The 14,350-nt window shown below is 39.0% G+C and overlaps 1 protein-coding gene across 2 annotated transcripts in view; it reads left to right on the forward strand.

The window, feature by feature from the left end:
- Positions 1-289: 289 nt before the first annotated feature.
- Positions 290-14,350, forward strand: part of LOC134741436 (centrosomal protein of 290 kDa-like) — a 37,813-nt gene continuing 23,752 nt past the window's right edge. The window contains exons 1-11 of one of the 2 annotated variants that reach the window (XM_063674212.1): positions 290-651; positions 731-965; positions 1,762-1,918; positions 4,150-4,224; positions 4,334-4,539; positions 4,936-5,061; positions 5,310-5,445; positions 6,498-6,697; positions 7,894-8,036; positions 8,789-8,848; positions 9,721-9,833. In XM_063674212.1, the coding sequence (XP_063530282.1) occupies positions 501-651; positions 731-965; positions 1,762-1,918; positions 4,150-4,224; positions 4,334-4,539; positions 4,936-5,061; positions 5,310-5,445; positions 6,498-6,697; positions 7,894-8,036; positions 8,789-8,848; positions 9,721-9,833 (1,602 nt within the window). In that variant the 5' untranslated portion in view covers positions 290-500. Of the gene's footprint in view, positions 652-730; positions 966-1,761; positions 1,919-4,149; positions 4,225-4,333; positions 4,540-4,935; positions 5,062-5,309; positions 5,446-6,497; positions 6,698-7,463; positions 7,508-7,893; positions 8,037-8,788; positions 8,849-9,720; positions 9,834-14,350 lie in introns of those variants that run through there. The other variant, XM_063674213.1, reaches the window with a different exon arrangement.

Genomic DNA, 14,350 nt, shown 5'->3' on the forward strand with positions numbered 1-14,350 from the left:
TGCCGGTTAATACTGAACTTTTTTTAATGTACCTCAAACAGCTAAGATGAAGTAGTCATAGACAATTGCTACAACTTCTTATAACTTGTTTAGATTCGAGGAAAAAAATCTCTAAAGAAAAGACTAGATAATTTTACAAAATCAGATACATATAATAAACATGTAACTTGAATGAATACTGGATATAAATAAATTTTTATTCGTTGTTATGTACCCTCATGTTGATGCTTTTTAATTCGTATGACTTGATTTATGCATTGTAAATAATCAAGCATTTGGACACTTTAAAAAAATTACGAGTGATGTGAGCGATTTTTTATTTGAAAATTTTCTTATCGTCGGTTATTTTAGTGACTGTATGTTTATGTATCACAGCACAATACAAATTTGAAACGCTTGCTTTGCTGACTCTTGCAGTATTTGATCATGCCCATGCCTTTGTGAAAGTTCGTTTTCCGTAGTAGGTACTATTTGTAAATGTGTCTATTAAACGAAGAGAAATGAGTGACAACATAAAAGTTGTTGTCAAAGTTAGGCCGCTGATTTCTCGCGAAATAGAGGACAAGCTTTCGTTCCAATGGAAAGTAAAAAACAATGCACTGTATCAGCTGGACGCCAGCGGGAAAGAATCTGGAGTACAATACACGTTCGGTAAGTGAGAGTATTTGGGGTTACCTCGTCATTCATTGAGCCAGCAGAACATAAGTATAATTCGTGGGTAATCTTTCAGATAAAGTATATGATGTGACAACCAAGACCAAAGATGTCTACAAAGATGTTGCCAAGCCAATTGTGGAGGCAGCTATTGCTGGCTTCAATGGAACTATATTTGCCTATGGGCAGACTTCCTCAGGAAAAACCTACACTATGTCTGGAACGGCGACTTCTCCAGGCATCATTCAGTTGGCTGTGCTGGATTTATTTGAACAAATCAAATGCATTCCGGATAGAGATTTCCTGGTTAGGTAAAGTATTAGCACATTCCCAATTATTATCTAATCTATATGTAATTGTAGTTTAAAACAATAAAAATATGTATGATGAATATGCAATCTTGTTTTTACATATCACATGACATTATCCTTGACCTTGTTATGGATATTATCTAATTATGTAAATCTAATACATTCTTCACACAAAATCAACATATATATCTTGATATTTTTTAGGTTTTTGCTTGAATTAAATTTACAAATTTTTAGTTAAAGACGTGTGGATCCATCTATCTAAATAATTACACATAAAGAGTTGAAATGATTTTATACTCGTGTCTTGTGTGTGTGTGATTTTGTGTTCTGAGAGGGTTGTTCAAATAGCACTCTTGAAAAAGATGAATAATGTGCCATCAGTTATCAGGAAACACTTGAAAACATTCTGACACTTCAACACATGGGTTATAAACTTTTTAGCGCCACTTGTACCATCCCAATAACCCGGGGTTAACCCATTAAACCTGGAGTTACCATAGTAACCAGTACAACTTGACACTGGGTTAACGGTTTAACCGCTTAACCCCGGGTTAGTGGGATGATGGTGCAAGTGGCGCTTAGTGTCACTCATCACTCATTGCCTTGGTTATGTTCTGTGGAACAACTCTTAAACCCCTGATTTATGGTATTTTCATTAACCAAACCACCGTCTTTGTGATATAATAATAATAAGGGGCCATCTACTAAGCATATTAATAGAACATGATACTACATTTTTCCACACTGTATAATTCAGACAATTTTTATTGTCATCTTTTTCTTGCACTTTCAGAGTTTCATTCATAGAAATTTACAATGAAACACTAAAGGACCTATTGAACTGTGAGAATGACAAGGTCAAGGTCCGAGACACCACGCAGGGTGTCAAGGTGGATGCCACAGAGAAGTTCACATCTTCTCCAGAAGAAGTTCTAGATATTATGAAAGAGGTATGACCTTAAGCCCCATTTAGACGGATAAAGAGCTTGCATGCCATTTTCTTTACATGCAGTATTTGGTTGATCAACTAAATTCATTGTCCAACTATAACAAATGAAATTATTTTATGAAATATTTTTTTATTTGTTTTTTTAAGTTTTTACACTATTATACATGGTGGCTGAAAAATAAGTGCATTCCCGTTGCCAAGGCGGTTTCGGGATTATACTGAGCAACTTTTACTATGGGACCAACCCCGAAATCGCAGAAAAAAATTGGGCTGTTTCATACATTTATTATGTTCAAACTTTTTGAATAAACGTCTTTTATTATTATTATTTTGGCTGGTCCATTTTCTATGTGAGGGTAAATTTATTTTTCGCGATTTCGTGGTTGGTCCCATAGTAAAAGTTGCTCAATATAATCCCAAAACCTCCCTGGCAACGGGAATGCACTTAATTTTTAGCCATCCTGTATAGTATAAATTATAAACTGAAATAGATATCATACACTAAAGAGTTTCTTTAGTGTATGATCTATTTCAGTTTATAAATTCATTGTTCTTTGTAGTTGGCTTGGCAATGTATTGAATTTTGCATGTTCTTGAACCTTCTAATGGGGCTTTAGGAAATGTGCCTTCTACTCTGTAACAGAATATTGAAATTGTCATAAATAGTTTGATTAATGTTACGATTTTTTGTAAATATTTTATAGTTTGTCAAAGGACTATCTCATTTCAAACATAGACAAAGAGAATCATACTATCTTTGTCTTACACTAGTACTAGCACCCAAAAGAAAATATGAGTACAGTTTTTTTGTTCTTATTTACTGACAATTTGGTTTGACCAACTATATTTACTTTTAATTCATTGTAACACCATACCGTGTATGCATTTATGAGTTTTTGGTAAAATATTAAAAAAGTTAACATACAAAGGCAAATGACATTTTAACTTAACTAACATAGCGGTTTCACTCACGTGTTTTTAGTAGTGATGTACCGACTAGTGATTTGGCCGACTGGCCGACTAATCGGCGCTCAGGTGGCCGACTAGTCGGCCGAATCCGTAATCATTACTTTCTCTATAAAGTTTACATAGGGATTTTCACTGCAATAACTTTGTCTTATTATGTTATTCTAAACTCTCGCGTTTTGTACACATATTTACTGATATTAACGGGTCTACCGCGATAAAAATTCACTATTTTCTAGCTGGTCCAACACAGCAAAAACCATTTGTGTCGCGATATTTATCAAATTACTAATTGAAAGATGTTTCCTGCCGATGTAAAGACTTAACGACTGGTCGTGTGGAATAACAATTCAACTATTTATTACCATCCTCAGTGACCATAGGCTGTAGAAGCATTATGCTCCGCCATTACTCATAACAGTAATAATTCCTCTGCGGCTTGAGTGATAAATATAGAATTTCCTTATGATACCCGCGTTTTGTAAGGTTGGTAGGTCCTACCTAGCAGCTTAATTAAAGACACCTCAAGTAATAGAAATAAAATTACCTAAAATTCATATTACCTACTTTCGTAAATGCAACCAAATACAAAATATGATACGGTCTGCGACGACATTGCGGTAATAATAATTGTGTATGTGCAAAACATTTCGTACGCAACCCAAATAGATATTTATCACTTGATATTCGCTGTTTATATCGTTTATGTCCTGTTTTTTCTGTAATTAAGAATAGGCCGACTAATCGGCCATTTTGGCCGACTAGTCGCCGACTAATCGCCGACTACAAATGTGGCCGATTAGTCGGCTTTCCCGACTAGTCGGTACATCCCTAGTTTTTAGTCACTCGCGCGACATGTTTCGGAGAGCCTAGGTCTCCATTTTCAAGCACTAACAGTGCCTGAGTGAGTGAGTAGCGGTCACGACGGATGGGCGCCACGTACTGCGGCGCGCCGCGTCGCGCGCGTGATATAACCGGTTGAGGGGAGTCTTGCGCTGTTGTTGTAGGCGGGCGCGATGGCGGGTTTGGGTTTGTAGCGATGAACAACACGAACTCACTATGTCCACTGCACTGTCACAACACGCACCGGATTTTCGTCCCTGGATTACAGGATTCCATGCTGGCGCCACAGCCCAGCCGCTGTGTGTGTGACTAAAAACACGTGAGTGAAACCGCTATGTTAGTTAAGTTAATATGTCTCACGATAGCTTAAATTCGATTAAATCACATTTTGTTTAACTTTAAATTTCAAATTTTTATTTGCAGGGTGAGGCAAACCGACATACTGGTGCCACAAACATGAATGAAGAAAGTAGCAGGTCTCATTCAATATTCCAGATTGTGAGTACATATCTTTCTCTTTTCTCTATTCTATATTTATTCAGCTCCTACAGACTATCTAGGAGAAGTGTGCTTCTTATACCAACAATTACAATATCTTCTTTATCAGACAATAGAATCTCGAGAACACACAGAAGACGAGGAGACAGGGGGCTGTGTGAACGTGTCGCAGCTGAACCTGGTGGACCTGGCAGGCTCCGAGCGCGCCGGCCAGACTGGCGCCACCGGCAAGCGCTTCAAGGAGGGCACGCACATCAACAAGTCACTGTCTGTGCTGGGCCTGGTCATCAAGCAGCTGTCTGAGGGCCCGCAAAAGTATGTTCATGTTGGCTTTCAGCATTGTTAGTCTATGTTGTAGCCACCGGTGCCACTGGCAAGTTTTTAAGGAAGGCTCATACTTCAAGAAGTCGCTTTATCTTTATTATTCGGAATTCGGCATAAACGGTCCACTTTCTAGGAGACGGTACTGGTACCAACGGAAAGTTGTTCAAGGAAAGCACATAAGATCTATTCCAGTACATTGAAAAAAATATTCGGTAGTTATTTTATAACTAAAACTTACTTGTCTTCCCTGAATTTATTTTAGAGGTGGTACCTCGAAATTCGGTGACTAAATGACCGAACAAATTTGATAATGGTAAACATTGTAGCAGACCAAAACTTTCCAACTGTTTTTCTAATAATCTCGTACTCTTTATTATAAACTTCCAGACACATAAACTACCGAGACAGCAAGCTTACGCGTATCCTGCAGAACTCGCTCGGCGGAAACGCTAAGACCAGTATCGTATGTGCCATTACCCCCGCCGCTGTTGAAGAAACGATCTCCACCTTACAGTAAGTTACCAGTATAAAATATATATATTACCTAGTGGGTACCTACTGTAGACACGATTTTACTAGTTAAGCAACATTATCCATGGCGGTTTCAAAATTACACAAATTATTTTTACATCATCATCATTTCGTACATCTATGAGTTATCAGTCTAGCCAACAGTTGTAAAGGAAAAAACCCCAAATACTAACTTTTTTATAGAATCCAAGTATTGTTGTTCTTTGATATGATCATGGATCATGTTCCAGGTTCGCCAACAGAGCTAAAGCAATCAAGAACAAGCCGGAAGTGAATGCGGTGGCTACGGATGCTACAAAATTACAGGATTTGACCAAGCAACTATCCAAGTTGCAGTCGGAATTGGCTATCAAAAATCATATTGAAGTAAGTCCCTAAAAATGTTTAAATAATGAGGGAGTTTCGTCTTTCAAAATATGTTATTTATATAGATTTTACAATAAGAAATTATTATTATTTTTTGTTTAGATTTTTCTCTTTTTTAGGGGGTATTATATTTATTATGCGGGCCACGGCCAAGTATAAGATTTTGACCTAGGCCTCTTCCGAATCGCCTTTTTCTATTATATTTAAGTATTTGTCCAACATTTTTTTCCATTTTTGTCTGTCTGTTGCCATTTCTTTCCAGTTTTTTCCTATTGTTTCTATTAGGTCTTTTTCCCAATCTTGTTTTTGGTTTGCCTTTTTTTCTCTTACCAATCTTTGGATTCCAATTTGTTGCTGTTTTTGTCCATCTGTTATTTTTCATCCTCGCTATGTGCCCTGCCCAATTGTATTTTTGTTTCAGTATATGTATCGCCGCATCTATAAATTTTGTTCTTCTTCTAATCCCTGTGTTTCTAACTCTGTTTGATAACTTTATGTTAAGGACACTTCTCTCCATTGACCGTTGACATACTTGAATTCGTTTGATGATATCTCCTGTGAGTGACCATGTTTGACTATAAGAAATACGAGTTTAATACTAAAAACATGAGATTTACTTTTAATTTCAAAATTCAAACTGTAGTTTTATTATCTGTATGTCACGTGACCGAAAACGCCGACCACCATTTTTTTTGACTCATCAGTGACGTTATTGTAGCAGAAACAAGTGTTCTATTTGCCCTTCACATTTGACATTTCTTTGTTAGTGCATTGCTTTATGACGTCACAAGGTCATAAGAATGTCGGCTGCCATTTTGGCGCGAACATTTATCGTTTAAATGTTTAAACAATTTTTCTTTGCGTATAGCGATGTTATTTTCATGAAATAATAATACTAGTTGGCTATCGAAGCTATACAAAAAAATATAAATATATTTCAAAAAAATGTAGAATATCCTATTGTGTAAAACACCAATTAGCCTGGGTAGATTTGGGACAGTTGACATATTTATTTTGGTTGGTGTAAAATTGACAATTAAATATCGTTGCAGCAAGACAACCGTAAGCTTTTGAGCAAGATAGAGAGCCTCCGAAAGATGATTCTGAACGGTTTCGGCGCGAGTAGTGTCCCAGGCGGCGCGCGCAGGAAGACGTGGTGCGCGCCGCGCCGCATGACCATCTCCTCCACCGAGCTGCGCCCGCACGAAGACGCCGCCGTGCCGAGGTTCTGCACGCCCAGTCTCAAGTACAAGTGAGTCGACATGACCATCTCCTCCGCCGAGCTGCGCTAGCACGAAGACGCCGCCATGCCGAGGTTCTGCACGCCCAGTCTCAAGTACAAGTGAGTCGACATGACCATCTCCTCCGCCGAGCTGCGCCCGCACGACGACGCAGCCGTGCCGAGGTTCTGCACGCCCAGTCTCAAGTACAAGTGAGTCGACATGACCATCTCCTCCGCCGAGCTGCGCGCGAACGACGATGCCGCCGTGCCGAGGTTCTGCACGCCCAGTCTCAAGTACAAGTGAGTCGACATGACCATCTCCTCCGCCGAGCTGCGCCCGCACGACGACGCAGCCGTGCCGAGGTTCTGCAGGCCCAGTCTCAAGTACAAGTGAGTCGACATGACCATCTCCTCCGCCGAGCTGCGCGCGCACGACGATGCCGCCGTGCCGAGGTTCTGCACGCCCAGTCTCAAGTACAAGTGAGTCGACATGACCATCTCCTCCGCCGAGCTGCGCGCGCACGACGATGCCGCCGTGCCGAGGTTCTGCACGCCCAGTCTCAAGTACAAGTGAGTCGACATGACCATCTCCTCCGCCGAGCTGCGCCCGCACGACGACTCCGCCGTGCCGAGGTTCTGCACGCCCAGTCTCAAGTACAAGTGAGTCGACATGACCATCTCCTCCGCCGAGCTGCGCCCGCACGACGACGCTGCCGTGCCGAGGTTCTGCACGCCCAGTCTAAAGTACAAGTGAGTCGACATGACCATCTCCTCCGCCGAGCTGCGCTAGCACGAAGACGCCGCCGTGCCGAGGTTCTGCACGCCCAGTCTCAAGTACAAGTGAGTCGACATGACCATCTTCTCCGCCGAGCTGCGCCCGCACGACGACGCCGCCGTGCCGAGGTTCTGCACGCCCAGTCTCAAGTATAAGTGAGTCGACATCACCATCTCCTCTGCCGAGCTGAGCACGCACGACGACGCCGCTGTGTCTCTGCATGCCCAGCCTCAATTACAAGCGAGTTCCACTTATGAAATTATTTAACTGCAGAGGTTTTCTTATACCACAATTTATTGGTATATAATATTTTTTTATTTAGATTTTTTTTAAGTAATGTATTGTGTATTATTTTGATATTTGCTCGTTAGTATTAGATTATTCTATTATCAATATTATCATCGTTCATCATCATACTAACTAAAATTAAAATAATTAAATTTAATTGCAGCCCTTCAGCGTTCCCTACTCCGCGCGAGTTCCAACCGATCCAGCGGCCGAGCCAGCTGCCGCCCGTGTCGGAGGAGAGGGCTATGGTGACGCCGCCGCCCGAAGACAAGAAGGTCAACTTTAGCGACGAGATTATCGACCTTGGTGAGTTTTTATAGGGTTAGGGGGGCATGACTGTGGTGGCGCCGCCCTAGTGATTATTCGACAGTTGGCAGCTGTCAAATAGTAAGAAGGGTTCATCCATTAATTACGTCACACGAATTTCGAGGTTTTTTGTCCCCTCCCCCTCCTTGTCACACTTGGTCACATTGGGCAAACTCTCCCCCCCCCCCCCCCCCTGGTGTGACGTCACATTTTTTTCAGTGAAATCGGTAAATAGAATTAAGCAACAGCGGTTCTTTGTTGGTTGCTTTAAGTCATCCAGGGTAAATGCGTCTTGTGGTAAATGCGTCTTTTGAAGATATCTTCGAAAGCCAACATGTTATAGTCATCTGCTTTAAAAGTTCAGTGACCACACTTCGAACAGCGAGGGTTAAAATGTTCCATTTAGAAGAAATCTTTTACCTCTAGTGACACATTTATCTCGGTTGACCTTATTAATGTTGTATGGAAAGGAATGGAACCCTCCGTTATGCGTTCTCCGACGCGCACATTGAAGAACAAAAATGTGCTCGGTTGGTGACATACTTACTTCGTTGGCTAAGCGACCCAAAATGAGACTTGGCCTCCGACACAAGACAGCGCCACTTTTCTCGATCCTGTGCGACCTCTCGCCAATTGGTGACATAATTAACTAATTAAGAGAGTGAATTGGTTTTAACTGTAATGCTGTGTATTTTTATTTTATAGTTTTATGATGAATCCTACTTGACTTAGATTTTATTTGTTACTTACAGATAGTGATGATGACAATGCATCTAACCCTTCACGTTGTTCACCATACCACAAATGCTACAGTGAGTATTATATAATTGCCGTATAGGGATGTTGACATGAATCGCGAATATATGAAATGTTATCTTTTTACCATAGCAGGGAATATTAGAATCCTTATTTTGTAAGTGTAAATATGCGTATTAAATTAATTAATAATAATTTAAAAGTATTTAAAATAATGCCCAGCATCACGTGACTGAAAACGCAAATCGGAGCGCGTGACGTCACGTTGTGAGAAACACGCACAGACAAGTTGTCAAACCTGGTGGTGAGGACCACTAGGTCAGTGCCAGATATGGCACTGACAGCAGTTTGTTTATCACATCGTTACGTCATCAAGGTCACGTGACAGCTTGGAGCGTTTTTGCGCGAAATTTAAACACTAAACTAATTAGTCGATTTTTTATTAAAAATTAATGAATAAAAATTAAAAAAGTTTTTTTTGCAATAATTACGTGTCTATATCTATAAAATGAAAACTGTTCTAAAAAATTGTCAACATCCGTATTGAGGCCATTCTCAACGAACTTACTGTGTTTCAATCTTAGGCCATTTACGATTTTCAATAGAAATGTGATGCCCCTGTGGGCCCCTTTCCCTCAGTTTTATTTATCAGAGACAGGGCCATAATTTTGATTTCACGGGATGGCGTTTTTAATTTCGTGTAAATGGCAACGACAATATTGATAATCTTTATTCTTCAATTTTCTATTCATTCTGTCTACGATCTACGATTTTTCTAGCGACTCTCTCTTTCTAGTCATCTTAAATCAATTGTATTTTAATATTTTTCTTCGAACTTACCGCCGTGTGTCTATCTGTCATGGATTTCCATATATGTTCTATTTTTATTTTATATTTTCAATTATTAAAATCGGCTTTTGTTCGACAGATGCATCGAAAACACCTCCTTGTGTGTTAAGGAAGAAAGCAAAAACTGCAGAAGAAGATCTTAAGGATATCGTAGAATTAACGAAACGAGAAAAACTTTACAATCCAGAAGTGGTGAGTATGAGTTTTTTGTTGCAATCTTGACAAATCTGGCTTTGTATAATTCAATAATTGAAGTCGTACTTTTTTGTGATAAAGTGTGTCGCACTTATAAGTTATAACCTCCTAAGGCCCAGCCATACAAATGACAAATCCAAAACTTGCTACTTAAATTGGACCTATAGTGTATAGTCTAGACAAAAAAATTCAAAATCACTCTCTTTCTTGATGTGACTGGCAAATCATATTACTTTTTGGCAACCGGTTTTTTTTAACCTAAATAGACCTCGCTGTATCTGAATTTACCGGTTGCTTGTGTGGAGACCATTGAATTGTGGCAAGAAATAATAGTAATTATAACACGTATTTCCTCAAAGTTTGGAGTAACTACCTGAAATGATTCAGACCTATATTTTTTAAAACTAATTGTTGCAAGAAATAATAGTAATAATATCACGTATTTCCTGAAAGTTTGGAGTCTTTGGAGTACCTACCTGAAATGGTTCAAAATTTACAGCCCTTTAAAGATAGAAAAAAATCATCGCCTGCGTCGCATCGAAATATGAAATCCTAGTAGTAAGGGATCGTTACAACACAAAGTGCACTCAAAGGGCTTTAATTTGTTCTTATTTTTTTAATGCATCTATTTCTTTGATTATTTATTCAATATCTTAATCATTAAAAACGTTTTTGGGACATGTAATCTACCTATGTACGCACACTAAGACTCTTTTGGTGTAAAAATGCGTCTAGTATGAGAACTATGAGAATTGGTACGAATAATGAATGAATCAATCGTTTAGTAATTGATTGGGAGTGTAAGCTGTTAGTGTAACTAGAAAATTTTAAATATTGTTAAATGAGCCCCAATTATAAGTTCGTGAGATAGCTCGTTCGTTCGTGAGTCGTAATCAATAGAACTTGCAAATAATGTAAACAAATCATTTTACCTTCATTACTTCGTAATCTCGCTCTTTAAAAGGACAACCATGACCTTATCAACAGTCTATTACAGTCTATTCTTTTATTTATATATTTTTTTAGTTAAATTAAATGTTAATTATTAATATTTCAGGCAAAATAACCTTCGTAAATATGTTAGGTTATGTGTCAAACGCTAGCAAAATCTGTCATACCTATTAATAATGTAAACAAATGTTTACATTATTTGCAAGTTCTATTGACGACGACTTTAATGCTGATGCTACGCAAAATGTTACCCATAAAACCAAAAAATATTCTAAATGTTACGGACGTGAAAGTGAGTATGATATTATTTTGAACAATGACTAATTTATGTAAATAAACAAACAAATTGTAAAGAAAAATTTGAGGCTTTTGTAGGGTTAAAATTTATATTTATAACTTATAACTATTGATATACTCTTGTATATCGCGTTAGATGTCAAGAGTTATTTAAGTAAATATGCAAGAGATGGCACAGTCGCTATGGTTAATTTAAATCGTGGTGTGGAAAGCTATTGCGAAGACCGAGTTCTGCGCAGGCCGAAGACCCGAAGAAGAGGGCGCGCCTACACTTGAGACTGAAGGTCGAGCTGCGAGAGATTAGTGCTCAAATGCAGAATAATAGTAGGTACAAGTGTCTGAATGCAAAGGTCAAAGACTAAGCTCCGCGTAGAGCCGAAATGACTGGAGCCTCCGAAAGGTGCGTGCTTCCTGCAATTTCCACAAATATCTTAATTGCGAAGGCCCATGACCGTGTTCTGCGTAGGACCGGCGGCCCGTATCGTTGAGCTGCGGCAGGTTAATGTTTTAACACATTAGAGCATCAAGCGAGACCGAAGGTTTCCAACCAAGGAAGGCACACTTCCTGCAACTTCCACAAATACATTGTGAACGCCGAAGGCCGAACTCCGCGTAGAGCCAAACTCTGAAGGCCTAATGCGTCCAATAGAGGCGCGCCTTTAGATTTAGATTATATTATATTATATTTATATTAATAGCCTTTATTTCAGACAAGTGTTTTGTAAGTACAATTTGTTAACATATATGTATATATATATATCTAATTTCCATCTGTATGCCTTTTTGTAGGCAAAAGCCTCCCCTAACTCTTTCCATTTATCCCTATCTTTTGTTATTGTAGTCCAGCAACCTCCTGCTGCGCTCTTAATCTCGTCATCCCATCTTCTTCTTGGCCTGCCATGCTTCCTCTTTTTGTCTCTAGTAAACCAGTACATTATTGCCTTAGACCACTTTTCTCTGCCTCTAATTGTGTGACCTGCCCATTTCCATTTTAACTTCTTAATTGTTGTAGTAATATCTTTTGTTTTAGTACATTTCTTTATATCTATATTTCTAACTTTATCAGATAGTCGCTTTCCCATCATACTTCTCTCCATAGCGTTTTGACAAATTTCTAGCTTTTTGTAGTGGGGTTTGTTTAGTGCCCAGGTTTGGCAACCATAAGTTAGAACAGGAAGTATACAGGTATTGACACAGATTAATAAATAGTTACGTATTGAACAATTTCCTTTTTATGGTCATACTCATTTCCTTATTTTTCATAACTTCTTTTAGGTTCCAATATTGCTTCCACCCGTTTCTAATGCGTCTGTCTAGTTCTTTCGTAGTCTAGTCGTGTGGGGATATAATTTGACCTAGGTATAAGTATTCGTTTACATATTCGATCCTGTTGTTGTTGACGTAAATGGGTTCTTGTTTTCCATTGGTCATGGCTTTGGTCTTCAGAGTGTTCATGCACAACCCTACTTTTTGACTTTCTGTATCTGTAAATGATATGTGACCTAGATACAGAAAGTCAAAAAGATTTACATTAGATTAATTTATTTCAGGATAAAAATTACACTATAAATTTGCATCAATGTCAATCACAAAATGTGCCATTCTCAACCAAAAGGGTACTTAGTGTCGGCTGTCAATAAGGCGCTATTTCCATATAGCTTCAATTTGAAATAAACCTTATCGACTAGCGACAATGTGGTACTTTTTGGTTGAAAATGTCACAAATAATAGTAGGTAAGTTACAGGTACAAGTGTCTAAATGCGAAGGCTGAAGAACTAACTTCCTGAAGCTCAGCCTTCGGCCTTCACAATATCTCGAAACTTGGTTACGTTTCATGAAGTTGGAACTTATGCCCGGGCCGACTCACTATAGTAAGAGTTTCTTGATACGTTCACGGGCGTGTTCAGCCCTTATCTATCTTACGCGGAAACGCGCACCTGTCGGACGCAATGGGTCTTCAGTCTTCGCATTAAGGCACTTGTACGCGTAGAAGCTCGCTTGGACGCTTTGGACCTACTTGGAAAGCGTCCTACGGCCTTTGCAATTGCACCAGGCAATTGCACCAGGCACTTGTACCAGGGATGTTGCGAATATACTCAGTACTCAGTATTGTTAAAATTTCTCAGTAAATTGTATTTACCCGGTTCCCGAGATACAGGCTGCGCCTAGTTTGGGGCCGATGGATATTAGCTTAATTGTAAAATCTAATTTATTATTTTTTGTTCAATCTGTGATGTCAACTTGTAAAATATTTGGTAAATAAACGATTTGTTTGTTTGTTTGTATATTCGCATCCGCATCCGGAACCGCGAAACTTCCGCATTATTTTCAACATCCGCATCCGCATAAAATCGATGCGGAGCTTAATGCGGATGCGGATGTGGAACAGGTAGGTACAGGAACGTCTTAGCGGCGGCGTAAGTGCTAGGTAATTTCGTCATTAGCCAATAGGAATCTCGTTTCGTTTTTGTAATTCGTCGATCGAGCACCTTAGCCTATGACGGACAGCGACAAGAAGTGAATAATTTGTTTTATTTGGGCTTTAGTATAGTAATGCGATTGTGGGGCACCTATATTCTTGTTCAAATACTAAGTTTCGGTTTTTCTTTAATACAGATTACTAAAGTGTAATATTTGACGTTTTTTATGTGCCTAATCTCGACATCCGCATCCGAGGATGTGAGCCTTTAAAAATCCGCATCCGCGTCCGCGGATGTCAAAAAATCGGCATCCGCAACATCCCTGACTTGTACCCATTGTTATAGTTCTGTGTTCGAGCATTACGAGTACACTCCTGCAGCTCGGCCTTCGCAATTGAGGAGATATAAGGAGGTATACTTGCTCGTCGGACGTACCCTGATTTGATCTGGTCTTTGCACCAAAAACGTCTCTAAAGCACTTGATGTAATGAATTTTAAGCAATATCGTAAATTATAGTTTTAGATTATATTTAGTAACGTTTCACGTCAGAACATTGTTTAAATATGTGCAAAGTACGGACCCCTTTCGGCGCGGGTCCGACTCGGACTAGGCCGTTTTTTTAACAATATTTTAGATTTCGGAGTTACACTGACACCTTTCACTCCCAATTAATTAATTAATAAAACGATTGATTCATTAAATATTCGCACGAATTATCATATGTATATCTTATGCATTTTTACACGAAAATAATTAGTATGCGTACATAAATTAAATGTCCCAATAGCTTCATAAATGGCTAAACATTACATACATTACATTATTCAATAAATAAATATATACC

This window comes from Cydia strobilella, chromosome 5 (assembly GCF_947568885.1).
Source record: "Cydia strobilella chromosome 5, ilCydStro3.1, whole genome shotgun sequence".
In the NCBI taxonomy this organism is placed as follows: Eukaryota; Metazoa; Arthropoda; class Insecta; order Lepidoptera; family Tortricidae; genus Cydia; species Cydia strobilella.